Source organism: Caenorhabditis remanei, chromosome X (assembly GCF_010183535.1).
Source record: "Caenorhabditis remanei strain PX506 chromosome X, whole genome shotgun sequence".
NCBI lineage: Eukaryota > Metazoa > Nematoda > Chromadorea > Rhabditida > Rhabditidae > Caenorhabditis > Caenorhabditis remanei.
Genome location: NC_071333.1, coordinates 13,561,808 through 13,578,770, shown reverse-complemented (window position 1 = coordinate 13,578,770; position 16,963 = coordinate 13,561,808). Strand labels below are relative to the sequence as shown.

General features: G+C 40.1%; 2 protein-coding genes across 2 annotated transcripts; one reads left to right on the top strand and one right to left on the bottom strand.

Annotated features, from left to right (window-relative positions):
* Window positions 1-10,109: 10,109 nt before the first annotated feature.
* GCK72_024693 (uncharacterized protein) lies at window positions 10,110-13,961 on the top strand (the record flags this gene model as incomplete). Its single annotated transcript, XM_053735999.1, has 15 exons — window positions 10,110-10,229; window positions 10,276-10,353; window positions 10,398-10,450; window positions 10,872-10,980; window positions 11,797-11,916; window positions 11,963-12,068; window positions 12,135-12,243; window positions 12,293-12,362; window positions 12,411-12,561; window positions 12,607-12,803; window positions 12,848-12,971; window positions 13,021-13,162; window positions 13,212-13,311; window positions 13,357-13,461; window positions 13,857-13,961. The coding sequence occupies 15 exons, from the start codon at window positions 10,110-10,112 to the stop codon at window positions 13,959-13,961; spliced, it is 1,689 nt and encodes a 562-aa protein (XP_053579565.1).
* Window positions 13,962-15,336: 1,375 nt separating this feature from the next.
* On the bottom strand, window positions 15,337-15,682 carry GCK72_024692 (uncharacterized protein; the record flags this gene model as incomplete). Its single annotated transcript, XM_003118173.1, has 2 exons — window positions 15,337-15,519; window positions 15,608-15,682. The coding sequence occupies 2 exons, from the start codon at window positions 15,680-15,682 to the stop codon at window positions 15,337-15,339; spliced, it is 258 nt and encodes an 85-aa protein (XP_003118221.1).
* Window positions 15,683-16,963: the final 1,281 nt, after the last annotated feature.

Below are 16,963 nucleotides of genomic sequence, written 5' to 3'. Positions count from 1 at the left end.
TATAGATTTGATGCAAGAATATCATAAAAACAGCCTCCCTGACGGAGTCTTGTCTGCATTATATCTCTTTTATAGTACGATCTTTCTTGTAATCTTTTGTTCAAATTCCTGGGTGCCAGCCCAGTCTTTTGATGTGTGAAATCTCGCTACCAACATTATTACTCATGCAATCCTTTGCGTACCGGGTTATAACTCCGATACAGACAACATTCTTTCTGCTACAATCTGTAACTGCCACTTATAGACCTTAATCAGTCGACAAAGTCACGTGCATTGGCTTTATGAGTATTCTGTTGGGTCCTCAGGAGTTGGCGACTCCTTTGGATACTACAATGTCCTGGATACTACGCAGCTTTAACTATCGTCAGTGCCATAGTTTATGGATTCTAGTAACATCTCCATACTTCAATTATAGCCGAAACTATAACCTAACTTTCGGAATAACAATCCCAAATGGGTGAAGTTTCCCTGAACCTAGCCGAAACTTATGGTCACGTGGGGGATACCTCGATTGAAGTGGGTGAGTTCAATGCAAGTCGCATCTTACTCGAGATGTTTTGACTTCTAGTTCTGGAAAGATATTTCACTTCCTTTACTGTCTGTCGTTGATGTTTTGGCTCTGGATACAAAGCAGTAGCTTTGAAGAACCGAGGTGGATGTTGCCTATACTCGTTTGTGTAGGTCTTCTTATGTAGACGTTTGTCCGAGGACTAACGTTTGAAGTGTTGATGATGTGTCATCTGTAGTGTTGTGCAAAATATGTCTTGCATTGTTGAAAATTTATGTGGGTTTGTCATCCCCATGTATCTGATGCTCTTTGAGTAATCAGTGAATGTGTACCTATACGGTGTTGTTGTAGCTAAATGTGTTGCTTTAAAGTTTGTGTTCAAAAGAGCACCTTGTTGCTAGTCATCATCTCATTCTCTCCAAAATCTCCGTGATGTCGCCTATAAACAGATATTCGACAGAGTATATATACTCAAGAGTCACAGAAGAAGAGATAAGAAATATGTTTGATAACTTTTAATGCTTTATTCAATGAGCAATAGCTCCAAAGCTTTTTATGCAACAATTGTCCAGAAATGGAACAAAAACAAGGGTGTCTCCAGTGAGATAACAAGGTTAACAACAGCAAAAATAATAGAAAAAAGCAACAATTTGATTGGAGATCAGCGGATGTTGAAGTTCGACAGCGGATGTTGGCGACTTCTGCGACCGGCTCAATGTCCACGTCTCGAAGTGCCTCGTGCTAGCGGATGTTGCTGAAAATATCAACGATTGCTTACTATCAGGCTGTGTTATAGGGTATACCTTGATTACCGGAGTTTTTGGCTTGTTTGGTGGCTCGTGACTCGCTCCCGAACCGTTGTTCTGCGCTTTGAAGACGCAGAAGACCGGATGATGATACGAGGCCTCTTCGTAGTCGACGTAGCGGAAGCATTTGCGGCACTTAACGCCGACTCTTGTGCATTCCTCATGCAATCCTTTGTCGTTGGCTCGGAAAGGCTCCAGACATTGGATGCAGACGTTCAACTTGTGTGCCTGTTGAATCCTGTCGATCGATTTTGGATACGAACGACAGTTTTCGGTGTTGTGGGCGTCGGAGTCACAGAGAATGCAACCTCGCTGAAATATATCAGTTACGGTTCTCTTTCGAATGAATCAAAAGATAACTCACGTTGACTTTTGCGGATGTTGTCCCTGGTTTTTCACTTTTAGTGTTCTCCAGTTTGTAAGGATTGCGAGTGACTGACGAGACGGCAGGTGTTGTCGCTGTCAAGAGACCTTCGATGCGTCCGGTGGCCGCTGCTAGCGAGCCCACTAGTTTGCGAGTCTCATCAGTGCGGCCGACGACATCAGCCATGCCTTTGAGCCAGTCCTCTTGGTGATGCGTGTTGATGAGTGATGCGACAAGGTCTTGGAGACCGCGGATGATGTCACATGCATTCTGTAGAGTGTCAACGGTCTTGTTGTTTGACTTCACAAGTTCTTTCATGTTCTTATCAATGCAGGACATCATTGTGGCTATTTGATCTGTTGATCTGATCCACGTTGGAGCCACGTCATCTGCTGATTTGAACGTTTCCAACTTGTTCTTGACAAACTTGATCGCTTCACGCAGTTCCTTGTACTCTGGAAAAAACGGGACGTTAAAGGTTATAGGCTTATAGAAGCGTATTGTTACCCTTTGACGCTACGAAGGCGGATGTTGGCTCCATTGGTTTGGAGGCGATCGAGCGAACTTCAAGATCTTCTTTTCGAGTTTCAGCGGATGTTGGCTCCGAGATTCTTCCCTTCTTGGGAATGACCTGCGGCTCCGAAGCATGAATCCCAGAAGTCTTGGCTCCCCTCTTCTTCGCCGAAGACGATGGCCCGTTGTCCTGGTCCTCCTCTTGGCGTCTCGGGCTTGCCGAACGACGAGAAGTACGTTTGGATGTCGCGGGTGTTGTCTTCAACTCCTCGTTGATCGCTCTCACGACTCTTGAAGTGTCGTCGTCGCTTTGAATTTCCTCAATGTCACTCATTCTGCAATAAATATTACATGGAGACACTATGAGAGTATAGCGAAAGATAACAATAGTCGTATAATACGAGAAGTGATCTGAAATATCAGTAAGAAAGTGAATTTTATTCAACTTTTTATTCTTTTTTCCTGATAAAAACAGAGAAGGTAAAACAATGGTTTCAACAAAACAAAGGTTAACAATGCCTCAAAGGCGTTCTTCGGCTATCAGCCATTTTCACACGACTTCAGTGTCTGCGGGTGTTGGCGCCATTATCCAATGGGTTCCATCCGAGTTTGAGAGACTTCAGCTCGCTAAGCGAGTGAGAGGTCATCTGGTGATGTACTTCGAGAATTGCCTCTTGGAGGACTCTTCTGGCTTCGCATTGAATGTTGGCGTCGTGTGCTGCATAGTGGTGCATCATCGTTTTGATGCATGGACACTTTCTGCGACCGAAGGTGTGTGGCCTGAAGGTGTGGACGGGCGGATGTTGTACCAACTCCGTCACTACAAGTGCGGAAGTTGTCTCCTTGGCCCAGTCCTCCTCCTTCTTGTCGGCGATACGCTTCTTCTCCTTGAATTGCGGGTGTTGGTCATCCAAGTACAGCAGCTGCTTAGCATACGCTCCATGAACGGAGTAGTATGCAATTTGGGTGGAGCTCTTCGTGTGGATGCGGATGTTGAAGCGAGTTCCAAAGAACTCTCGGGCCTCCGACCATTTTGAGAGTCCATTGATGATTGTCTTCGCGTCCCTTGGCATCGGCTTCAACGAAACTCTTTGCAGAATTTCAGTGAGCTTTTGCTCGTTGTCACCGCAGCTTCGGACGAGTTGGCGAATGCCTTCCGAGATCCCCGAACAGCATACGGCTCTTTGGACTAACCCTGCAAGGAAGAAATTCGTTATATTTTCGACGTTTTGCTATAATTGTACCTCCGATTCTGTCCATGATTGGAGCAGATGCGGTTGGTGGCGTTGGACGCGGGTTGTTGGCCTGAGGTGGAGTTGTGCGGCTGTTGTAAACAGATGTGTCCGCAGAGAGTCCTGGTGGGAACGGATGCGGGATTAGAGAGCTTGTCCCGTCAGCGTTGATGACTCGGCACTGGTTGAAGTGTCCTCCTCCCAAGTTGACCCATCCTTTGGCCATAGAGGCTTTGACTCGCTCGTTGAATGCTGTAACTATATAGTTATACAACAATTCTTCTCTCAATTACTCTATACCCTTGTGGAGATCGGCTTCTAGCAGATGTTGATGACGTGGAGCACCCGATGCTCTAGGCGGCATGCGGATGTTGTTGTCGGTGTCCGAATCACCAGACTCCTTGTCGACGTCGTTGTCTGAAGCGCCAGAATCCTTGTTGACGTCGTTGTCCGATTGATTGCTGCGGCTGTCGACATCGTGCTGTAATAAAAACAGTACAATTGTGGGTTATTATAGGTAAAGAGAGTTGAGTTTGAGTTCATTTGCCTTAAATTAGCAATTTTTTAGCTGTAAATCAGTGTTTTTCAGTATATTTCCGTTGAATTTCAATGAAATAGTGACCGAAATTGTGAGTTAATGAGCAATAATCGATTTCTATGGGTGTGTATTCGAAATATTTTCGAAAGTGGCGCTGGAACCGCTACGCGGCCGCGTTGCCTCCACCGGAATTCAAAATTTGCATCATTAAATGAGGTTTTAGCTGAAAAATCTCTCGGAAGTCCTTAAAATCAAATAGAAACTGGGCGGAAATGGTGTTAGCTTTGATGCTTTTACCGAATTTCAGCAGTTTGACTACTAGTTCGTCGGCGTTCACTGAGTTTTAGCTTAAACATGCTCAAAATCACTGATTTTTAGCGTTTTTTGTCGAAATTTCACGAAATTTTAGCGAATCCGACTAAAATTTTGCCGAAAGCCTGGCCTTTGGCCTTTTTATCCACAAAAGAGTGAATTTTATCTGGATTTGACACAAAATTTTCAGCTTTTAGCTACTTTTCGATGATTTTCAGTCGAAAATTATCGATTTTTTGCGTTTTTGGTCGAAAATTCTCAGATATTTTCAGATTTTTTGGGTATTTTTTCTATTCATGACAAGAGAATACCAACCTCACTCTTATTAGAGCTTGAGTCCGCGGTTGTTGGCGCTGGAATCGCTGCGGAGGTTGTCACAGACTGTCCCTCCACGTTTTCGCTGGCCTGTTGGGCGGATGGTGATGTTTCGTTGTCGAGTGCCATCGAGAAGTCTGAAATAAACCCTTTAATTAATTATTATCACGGAAAATACGGATAAAATCAACGGAAATTGCGGAGAAACGGCAAGAGAGACGATAAAAATTTTAGGAGAAGAAAAAATTTTTTCGTTCGCGCTCGTTAGGTCCGCAGTCGTACGCAATGTCGGTGAACATTAGACAGTACGACTTTTTGGCGGGAAATTCAAACTTGTGTCGATTTACGGCATTGTTGCTCATGTTAAAAGCAAAATTGCTCATAATGACGCAAATTTGTGCGAAATTCATAGAATTTCGACGTGGGTGAATAGAAAAAAATCGAACAGAGTTTCGCCATGACTTGACACAGAGTTTTTCGGCATTCTAATGAGAACGACAATCGAAAAAGGGTCTCTAGTGCGGGTCTGAGGCTAGTTCCGTCGTTTTTCAGAAGATGTCAGCTTCGACGGCGATTTTCGAGCGGATGTTGGCCAACGTAGACTTCGTAGAATAATGCAGACTTCGTAGAGTGACCGTGACATCGTAGAATAACGCAGACATCGTAGAAAATTCGACGTAGACCTCGTAGAATAACGCAGACTTCGTAGACTGAATTGTTCTTCTTTCTTCAACGATTTTCGAGCGGATTGTTGGCCAACCACGACTTCTACGATTCATTTGGCCTTCTTTCTTCTGCCTACACACTGTGGTGTAGGACTTTTCAGCTCGATTCGCGTCGTTGTCTGCCAAAATCCTCTTATGACCAGGAATGGACTCGCGGACAATGCCGGGAGCCGTCGACTGGTGACGTTGACTGCCAAAAATTCTCCTTTGACCAGGAATGGACTAGCGGACAATGCCCTGAGCCGTCGACTGGTAACAAAGGAAAAATCTGAAAAGGAGAGAACGGAAAGACGACGAAAGCGCGGAAAATCAAAGAAAAACGAAACAAAGAGGGTAAAGGGTAACATGTTGCTATTTTTTAGCTACAATTGCTCACTTTTACACGTTTTTAGCCAAATATTCAGAAAATCAGAATTGTGCGAGCCGACTCGGTTCATATACAGCGGGAAAGAAGTCCTCGATAAATTAACGATTTGTGTAGAGACATAAGAGCCGTCTTCGAGTGGGAAATAATGTCGAAATCGATGAATTTACGATTTATGTAGAGACATCAGAGCCACTATACAACGGAAATGCCGAAATCGATAAATTAACGATTCGCCGCTGGCCATCAATTAAGAAATTGAACGGTCGTTATGCACCATGTGGAGAAGGCAAGTAAGAGCGGTCGGAGACTAATGCCTAATCCGTTATTATCACGCAATCTAATATGAATAATGGCTAGTTTTGTGTAAGATAAGCTATGCAACCGGAAATAACAGTACACATGTATTCAATGACCCATTTATTACGCTCTCTATCACGGAATCCCTTGATAAAGCACCAAAAAAGGTAAAAAGAAGATAAAAATGATAAAGTTGACGGTATGACGAGCAGGTGACTGCGAGGAGTGCGTGCGGGTGTTGTCATTGATGGCGAAGGTAAAAAGAGTGACAATGCACCCAAAAACCTTCGGAAAAGATGGAAAATCCATTCAATGCACTCACAACAAAATACGCGCGCTCCTCCTTGCACCCGTTCGCATATACGAAACTATTCGCAACTGAATGAGTGGGTGTGGGAATCTCTCAGTGAGAGAGTGGAGGATTAGAGAAGTGCAGGGGAGCGCGTTTGCATATTTACTTTGCGAGGGTATTTGAATTATAATTAATTGTTAATCAATATAAAATAAGCCTGATAACAGGAAATAAAGGAGAATAATAACGAGGTGAGTAGAACAGAGAGTAACGAAGGTTCTGAAGGTCCTAGTTTTGTGGGCAAAACCTTAGGGGGCCTTCAGATGACCTTCAAGTTGGCAACTGAGAACATTCTCTGGTAAAGTTGACAACAATGACGACTAAATTGATTGTATTATGTTCCATCCGCTAAACTACTTAGCATCATGCACTTGGAATTAACGGAAGTCGTGTTGGTCCTTGAATGCTTCAAACGTGGCATTTTAGAAAAATTTTAGATACATACGTGAGATTTTTCAAATCAAATACTTCCGCTGGGCTTTCCCATGAAAAGTTCATTGTATCAAGCCTCTAAATGCGCAAAACCCTTTTTTAATGATGAGAAAACGTTTGCAAATGAGAGAAAAATTGCAAATACGTTTTGAAATGCTCATACCAGGAAGGTGGCAGGAACAAATTTGAAGGTAACTTGAGAAATTGAGGGAATGAAACAAAAGGCTATTTGAAAATGTTCATAGCGTGTTCAAACTAAATGAACAAACATTCTCATCCATTGCACAATTTTATGACGTGAATGGTTCATTTGTAAAGATGTCTACTGAAACAGAGAAACAAAACATATTATAGTTGATAAAAACACAGAAAGAAATTCTTCCGTCTGTCTGTTTTTGATTAGATTTTCTTATCTGTAGGTTCCATGCTGAAAACAGAAACAATGGCAGCCTCTTGAGAAAACAGAAAAAAACCAGCGATTTCTTGGTATGAAAAACATTTCAGTTAGTTCTGGGTATGATGAATAGATCTTTGAGCACAAAATCAACGCTGACCTGGAACATTGTTAAGTAACACCTGTGTTTTCATGAAAGACTCGGCAAATTACCTTCAGAGGCATAATTGAGTCCGATTTTTCAGGCTCGAGACCGAGTGTGTAGTCTGGGACAGAGAACCAGGAATTGTTTTTCTTTTACTGAAAGTGAGTAGTAAAATGATATGAATCGAAAACAAATGGAGCTTAATATTTTTCGATTGCATCGCCTTATGTTCATTATGTTACAATTAAAAGATGCAGCTACATCATTTCATCAATTATTGAGAAAAACTAAAAATAGTATTACCCTATCGTTTGCCCAAAACATTTGTTATATTCATTATTTAAAACAGTTCACAGTGAATCCTTGATGGGACAGTAATCCAAAAAATTAAAAACGAAACAATTCGAAACCTGGTTAGTGAATAATCTACGTGGGTGGTCCACGGGCTGCGATTTATAATCCTTTGGCAGGTGCAGTCAGCGCATGGCGTACCGTCTGTCTCCTAATGAACATGTGCCAGTTTTCCCGGAGGATAAGTCGAAAGTACCAAGAAGAAGAAAAACACGTTTTGAAAATCTAGGTGGAATTTTGTAAGACCATGCCAAATTTTCAGATAATAACTTGATAAGATTTTTGTATTCAAGTACATATAAAGAGCATTCTGATCATAAAGACATTATTGTTTTGTAGTACTTATATATTTTTAGTTTTATGTACGTGGTGGTTTCTCGAAAAACCAACATCATTCTATAAGTTTGTGACGTGGATTGTTTTGGAGCGAACGCTTTATTTTTAGTTATTTTGTTGTTCGTGTTTTTGTTTTTGTTTTTTTTGTTTTTGAAAAACCTTCAAGCTCACCCTACCACCAATTGCGTCCCTCGCCATAAGTTTGTCGACGCCGCCACCAACACTGGCAAACCCGCCGACAGAAATCCACAAAATACAACGGATGCGACAACGAAGCCGAGCGGGAGGACCATAGGCCGGAGCAAATTCGAAACCATTTTATTATCCGCGTGTATCTTGCTGATGAGAGGCATTCAACAGCACGCCATCGCGTTTCCGATTTGACGTTGGATGAGGAGCTTTCTTGTAGCATACTCCAACCCTGGGACAACGACGACATCCTTCTTGCATCGTCGTCGCCTTTTTCTTCGGGTTCCCCCTCTTCTTCAACTCGTTTTTGTCACTAACAACATTTTGCTATCTTGCCGACACGACGACTTTTCCAAAATCCTGATTTTTTCTACACAATGTTTCGGTGCATGTCAGTATGGTGATCCAGAAGTGGTCGGAGCAAAAAATAGATGTGAACTTTGAAATGATGAATTGCTTTCTAGTGGTTGTGAGTTATGACTGAGCTGGTTTTTTTTCTACACCATACTTTGCTATGTCGAAAGTTTTGCATGAAGCGACGCACCTTCATTGAGTACTGATAATGCCTTTTGCACAGTTCAATTGGTTTCTTACGTATTCCTATAACAATACAATTAAACTTATGAATTTTTCTTTTGTTTTGTTTTGCCTATTAGATCTTGAGGATCGCAGCTTAGAACTCTATAAAAACAATTAAAATTGCCGCACCTGTGAAATAGTTATGAGTTTGAACTACTGGCAATAATTTCCTACGAACCCATTATTATACCACCTCTCATAAATTTTACTGAAAAATTGTGAAATTAACTTTTTTAATGGAAAATGTACTGTTGTCGTTGTTTTCGGTTCCTACTTGTTTGACAACATTAGATTGTGGTTTGAAAAAAAGCAAAAGCTGTGGCATAGCTCAATGTGTGTCTTTCACTCCAAAATGAGGAATGCATACATATGCAACTTTTGTGCTCTGAGATAGTTGCACCACAAGGCCCGTACACTCTTCCTTCTCCTCCTTTCGTGGATGTCTCCATCCGCGGCTTGCGCTCAGTCTCGTCGTCCCGAGGGCTGGCCCCACGGGACAAGCCGAACCCGCTTTTCCGCATCCGCCGGCCCATCACACCGCCCGTTGATGTCTCGTACAACCATCTTATGGCAAAATATGAAAGAGAGTTGGAAACCGAGAAGCACCAATCACGCTCTCTAGCCCCCAGCTCTCTCCGCAATTCGACGGATGCCGCCAAAAACGACGCAGAAATGTTTCGACTGAAACGAGAAAAAACAGGAGACGTCGGGCCATCACCCACCCGTTTTTCTAGCTGTCATGACCTCCTAGTCAACTTTGTGCTCTTGTTTTCTCAGAATTTTGCTGGATTCCTCCAGCTGACCACTAGGTTGCATTTTTTTGTTTTAGCAAACCTCTTGGCATTTTTTCCCAGTTTTTAGCGATCAAAAAATAGCGAAAAATAGATAACTTATTTGGGTAGTGCTTTAACCCTACGTTTTCATGTAGGCCATGAACTTTTCAAATGCTGCTTGCTTAGAATATTTGGCGTTACGGTAATACACTGGTATTAATGAGAAAGCATAACTTTCAATTCTTACTGATCTGGGTGTGGGTTATAAAACTATTTATTTACAAGCTTATAATTTTGTTGTCCGATGTAAAATCAGTGTTTATCTTGTGTCATACTTTGAATAAGTAAACTTTAAAAAAAATTTATGTTGCGAGCTCTATGTATTTAGTAATTCTGGTTATTTTGTATTCTGATCAAATGAATGTCAGTTTTGACGACTGTATTTTTTGGTCTATCCGTATACACTTTGTAACTTTTTTTTCTCAAAACTAACCGGCTCTTCGACAATCCATTGTTTCAGATAGTTCATGTATATGCTGCAGAGTAGTTGATATGTAGGATAGTTGTTTTGACATCTGGAAATGCGTTGGCTCTTATCTCCATTCATTCTATGGTGGCACTCACACTTAGCCAGTTCCACCCGACACATCTCTCCATTCGAACTAACTGTCAACTCAGGAGCCATCCGTGGAGAGCGATTAGTATGGTTAAACCAGAGCGATACAACTCGTAATCAGATATTTTCAGTTAATAGATGGCCAAGATTATACAGTATTCAAAGGAATACCCTTCGCCATGCCACCTGTCGGTTATCTCAGGTTTCAGGTAAGACATATACAATTAGAAAAAATCAATAATGAACTTTTAAGATGCCGAAAGAACCAGCGAAATGGCGAGGGGTTATGAATGCAACGCAATACAGGTAAGGATGAATCTAATCTAAAAAAAACAAAACAGAGACGAGTTTTATGAAATAACAGTCTATCAAAAAATATTCGATAAGAAGCGGAAGTCAGGCAACACATTTTTATCATAACAAGACACAGTAACATGCTATGATAGCACAAAACCAGCTAATGAGTTCGTGAGAATCTGAGAAAACAGTGACGACGGCAACCGAGTTGATAATATATTTTGATGTCTAGGGAATTGATTTCGTAGACCAGAGATGGGAAATCAGGAAAACATACACTTAGTGTACCCAGCAATTATGTTGTGACCATCTTCAATTTTTTCTCGAGGAACATGTGACAGCGTTTGAATTTTGTGTTAGGGGATATGACGTAAAAATATACCGCTGTAGAAAAAATTTTGAAACGGAAACTAAAAGTGTTTGATTCCAGCGCAATGTGTATGCAGAATATAGACGAAGGCGACGCAGGAGAGCCAGAACGATACGTGGCACATGTTTCCGAGGATTGCTTATACTTGAATGTCTTCTCACCAACTCCGGTAACCGGTGTCATATCTATATTCCCCTAACACAACTTTTTTTCCATTTACAGTACCAGTATACAAATGACACATATCCGGTAATTGTTTTCATCCATGGCGGCAGATTCCAAACTGGTTCCGGAAGCGACATTCCTCAGCGGGCAATTCTCAGCAACTTTGTGTCACGCAAGGCAAGTGCTCACTTCTGTTTTTCTTTTTCATCGTGTTTCTCTCCCATTCTCTTCATTTTGTTTTCTCTCATCTTCGTTTTTCTTTTTGTTTCTGTCTGGGACGTGTGTTGTTGCCGATCTCTTTCCTCTACACAAAAGTTGATGGAATAATTTATGGGGCATCAAATCGAGAGAGCATTCGTATAAACTCAACATTATTGAAGATAGAGAAAAAGAGAGAAAAGAAATGGAACATCTCCTTTCCCATCACACATATATATATATGCTCTTTTTTGTTTCTTCAGTTCCTTCTTTTTGTGTGCAAAAGAGCAAGATAGAAACGGAAAAAGAAACATAGAATAGGATTCAAGTTTTTTTCCGATGTTTCTGCAAATAGAAAAAAGATGAAGATGGGCAGGAAACTGGAAAAAATAGCAAAATGTAGAACAAGAAACGCTAATTTTCTTTGCCGACATTGAATATCCGCTTCGCACTTCTCTATCTTCTTGAAACTTTTGCACTGATTGCTCACTGACTGAATTAGGCTCTTTTGTGAACTTTTTGCTCCAACGCCTTCTGATGCTAAATCTAGATGATGAAAAGAATTTGGAAAATAAAAATACAGAATGCAAAATAGAATGAAAATGTTGAACGTTATTTTCAGATTGTTTTCGTCACATTCAATTATCGATTAGGACCATTAGGATTTGCTTCAACGGGTGATAGCGTTTTACCAGGAAATATAGGATTATGGGATCAAATTTGGGCGTTGAAATGGGTCAAGGTATAGTTCGATGGTAAAGTACTGGAGGTAGTTTAATAATTTTCAGGCCAACGCAGAAGTTTTTGGAGGAGACCCTTCAAATATTTTGCTGATGGGTCATGGTACCGGGGCAGCATCTGCATCACTGCTAGCTCTATCACCTCGAGCAGAAGGTTTGTAGGGAAACTTTCAGCATCTGGTTTTGCCTGAAACACCAATCACTCATCATTTTCTTTCAGGACTCTTCCAAAAAGTTCTTCTCATGTCGGGATCTGCTCTCCAACCAGGAGTTGTCAGGAATACGCAAGTCAATGCTACCTGGAATATGAATCACCGATTTGGTTGCAGGTATATCTTTTATTTTCAACAGATATTTTCAAATTTTCATCGCTTTCAGAGCGTTCAACTCATCCGAACTACTTGATTGTGCGAGGAAGCGATCAAAAGAAGAAATTTTCCAGTACAAAGTAAGTATAATGTAACTATGCTATGTTATCTCACAATTTTCTATTCAGCGTCTTCACTATGACGACTATGAAGAGTTTGTACCCATCATTGATGGAGTCGGTGGCATTTTACCGGAACCACCTGAACAGTTGACTCTCCATCGAAGAAAAACCCCCATCGTCATTGGTACAACAAAAGACGAAAGCTCACTGAGGATATGTAAGATTCACTAACAATTCTATCAATACCAAACACAATTTTTAGTACTTCTCAACGAGAAAGAGTTGAATTTCACTTCGATTTCTTGGGAACACGGAGAGAAATTGGCTGAAAATCTGACGATGGGTTACAAACAGTTTCAAAACCATCGATTGATATCACAAGGCTGCAAGTCAGAATATGTCTGGACACAAGTTGATCCCTCATTTCCTGAATCAGTTTTATTCAATTCATTACTCAAAGTAAGTCAGGATTATCGGTTCCCAAAATATGAATACGATTTTAGATGTATTCACACTTCTGGTATGACGCTCCTGCATCTCAACTAGCCACTTACTACCTCAAACACGATTTACCGGTTTACCTATATTCTTTCGATCACATTAGTGAAAATTTTTATGATATTGATAGTGAGTACTCGTCATAGTTTTCAGTTTTCAATCGAAATATGTTTTCCAGGAGCTTTTCATGGCGTTGATAAACTTCACATCTTCAACGTCACTCCTAGGTTTTTAAATAAAAGAAAAGATATGAATTGGCAACTGGATCAAAGAGTTGTCGAGATATTTTCAGAGTTGGTTGCCAACTTTGCTCTTTATGGGTATGATAAACAAAAGTTAATCCGATTGACTTATTCAAAAGCTTTTCAGCACGCCTACTCACGAGAATGATGGCTTCAGTTTCAATTGGACGTCAACTACAGCCAAAGAATTGAGCTATCTCTCTATTACCGATAGTCCCAGTATGCAGGTATAGTTTCGTGCTGTGGATATTCATACATTTATTGCGGTTCAGGTTGGATATCGGTGGCAGGGTCACGTCTTCTGGAACTGGTACGCCAGATCACTAGATGCTGTTGATGTTGGCAATATTCAGAGGATAGCCCAACTGGATAGAGATGTGGGCAATTGGCAGGCAAGTTTAATTCAGTATACGGGAAAACCCGATCTAGAGATCATCTTAGTTTTCAAAAAAAGGTGAAAAGCAGTTTCCATCTGACGAAAACTATTATTTTATGTGAGATATTTCTCTTCAGTTAAAAATTATTTCATAGTTTCGAAGCAAGTCGATATTGAGTCCTGCAAACTTTTCTGAATGTTTCTGCTATAGTTATCACAGTAAATGCCAAACGTATGAAATATATAAAGAATTTGGTACGAAATCCAAATTATTAATTGATCTAAGCTTATTACTCTGATTAACGGATGAAGGGTTTGAGAACTACGTATAAGCTTTCGATTGATTCTCTTGTTTTCATTTTAAATATTGTTTTACCCATAACAGTTTTATTCCAGTTTGCTACAGCGATGCTCTCCTTCTGCTCACTTTTCTTCTTTGCAATTCTTGTCGGTTTAGCGTGTTACTGTACACGAAAAGAGTCCGATGAGGATGAACTCTAAACACTTTTCTAGTTTTTTTCTGGTATTTCCCCTTTTCTGCCCTTCTCAGAATGTTATTCTTTCCTTGAATTTAAAATCTTCCCCTCTCATATCCATTGAATATTTGCCCCAATCTATGAGTCGATTTTTGTGACTATTCCCAGTTGTTAACAATGATGTTTTTTGCTTTCTCATCCAGACTAATCTTTCATAATTTTTTTAAAATTCCCACCAAATTCTTTCTGAAATTTCGTCATGGAGCTCAATTACTTACAGTTCATCAATATCCAATTAATTGTCATAATTACAGCTCGATAATTATAATTATGTTCTTTCATTCATTTCTGAACTATTCTTCATCCCTTTGATATTCAATTGTTTGCGGTGCTCTATTTCTTATTTCTTAACTTTCCTTTCTTTGTTTTCCTTCAGATGTGTTATACATATTTTTGAGGCTCAATAAAGTGAGTTATTGAAAAAAACTGAAGTTTCAAAACTCATGTTAGAAAGTTTTCAGTGGACACATAACGTGACTTTTTTCTAGATACTTTCCGCTGTATTTCCTCGATGGTGAATGACTTATGGCATGACTTGAATACTAAAAAGATGTATGAGGCTGAAGATCGGAACTCCAAAAAAAACGAATTGTTCATGGAGTTTGAACAATAGTTTTTCTGAGAACAGCTAACAAAAACAGTAGTATAGAAAATGCTTTAGAATTTTTATAAGGTTGGAAATATACGCGTTTTAGAAAATACAGGTTCTAGTTGTTTAAACAAAAACTTACATCTAAAAACAAATATTTTTTGTAAATGAGCATATATCTTTTGTTCGTTCTTTTTTTGTAGTTTCGAGCTGTTTCACAAGAGAACTTCGGGGGGTCGCAAGTTTGGAATCGATCCAAATTCCTATCAGGTATTAATGAGTAACTTGAATAGGCATATTCCAGTTGTTTGTTTTGTGCTTGTGATTTCCGCTGTGAAAGACCATCTCAAAGTTTCACTTCTTTTGAAGCCATTCTTTCAGTAAAACGGTTTTCTCAGCGGCAGTTGTGACGAGCACAAAAAAATATTTGATATATGCCTATTCAACCTGTCCATAATACCTGTTAGCAATTTGGAATGATTCCAAACTTACGACCTCCAGAGGTTCTGTTGTCAGTTTTTACTCCGTTTTCGAATTTGACCACAAAGTTGTGTAAGATTCTGAAAAATCTGAAAAATCAATGTACCATAAGTGAGCACATAACAATTTTAACTTTATTGGGTATCGTAACTAGGCGTCGTCCAACCATTCAAGAGAAAAGAAAGGGAGAATAATAAAGAGAGCGAGTGAGAGTTAAAAAGATAGAGATTATATCAATATAGCTGTCATTATGAACATTTCCAATTGAAGATTATTTCTTTCCAAAACGGAGCGAAAGCATGTCCGGTGAAAACGCTAGTGTGTCACCAGCTCCACCACGTTTTCCAAAGCGGAGAGTCAGATCATCGGCGTTGAACTCGCGCTTGTACGGCTTCGATTCATAGTAGTTGCGCTTTGCGAGTCCGCTGTTGAAATCTTCGTTTGATCCGAAGAACTGCAAAAACTATTATACTCGTGAAAACTGGTCAACCAAAAAGTGCCTTTAGTATAATACAAAATCAAAATCATCAAAGTGTTAGTACCTGGAATGGAAGACGGAAAGCGCTGATGGCGACGATGGAGCCGAGAAGAATGGCGAGAACGAACATAGCCTTCATTGTAAGAGCTGGAAGTGTTCTTTATGTGTTACCTGAAAAAATAACAAAGACGTGAGAAATAAAGGTCAGCGAGCAGTTGTAAGAATTGGGAAGGTAAATAGTAAAACGTTGAATATTCAATGGAAAAAGAGGATTTGTTTTGAGGAACGCATCTCCTTTTGCAACTTTACGATTCGGGGCTTCTTTCCGTTTTAATTTTGGTTTCAATACTTCCGGAAAACTAGTGTTTTAATAAATGAACATGTCTTGATCCAAGTCCTAATTTTACTTCCTGGATAATAGTCCGAAATAAGAACAAAAGAACAACGAAGAAAATTTTCAATGGATCTAGACGGGAGATCTTAGTCAATTTCTAACTAGAGACTTCACTTTTGTCCTTTTTTCTCCGAGAGCGGTTAATTAAAACATCCGAGAGATATGTCTGTGCCGACAGCTAAACTCGAAAATGAGTAAAAGTCGCACTTTTTACTTTTTGTTGTGGGTGAGAAAAAATAGAAGTGAGTAAAGTAGGGCAGGGAAACGTCAGATCTTTATTTTCTGCTCCGTCCACTAGTACCCAACGCAAAGGAAGCTAACTAATTCCAACTAGGTTCTTAACAAAGTGTTCACTTCAGCAGAAGAAAAATTAAAAGAATGAAGAGAGTTCTCATCACGAATTGTTTCTCGGAAAGAATTCAAATGATTCCACATAAGGGACTGAGAGGAGGAGGAGCAGAATGAAGAATGACGAGAAAATTAGCAGTTTCTATACGAAATAAAATTGGAAGAAGTAGGTGGAGCATACCAACCGATCATGACAAACCGCGCCGCTCCTCCCACCGGCTCCCGTTTTGGCATTACCCGGAAATGGATGAAGAGCTGCGCATTTTGGTCCATAAAACGAACAAAAGGTGGTTGGCATTCTACGGTTTGAGGATGACGTTTGGCTCATAAAATTTTATGAGTTTATGCTGTAAACGAGCGGAAATCGCCTTCCAGCATTTCACAATAATGAGGTTCCGGAATCCCGACAACTTATTTGATTTGTAGATTGATATGCAGGAATAAGTATAGGGTTTCAGAATGGTCCGGATACTCAACTTTAATGAAAAAAAAAACGAATAATATAGAGAAAGTGATCAATGAGTCAGACAGGATCTACAAAATAATATCATAGGAGACGGTGGGTGTAATGCTGGAGAGTACACGTGTTTTTGTCAGCCTAATCAAATTGAATGTATGTTCGTCATAAGTTTCGATTCTATTTTGACACCTTTGATCTGTCTGTCACCTTAGTTCCAG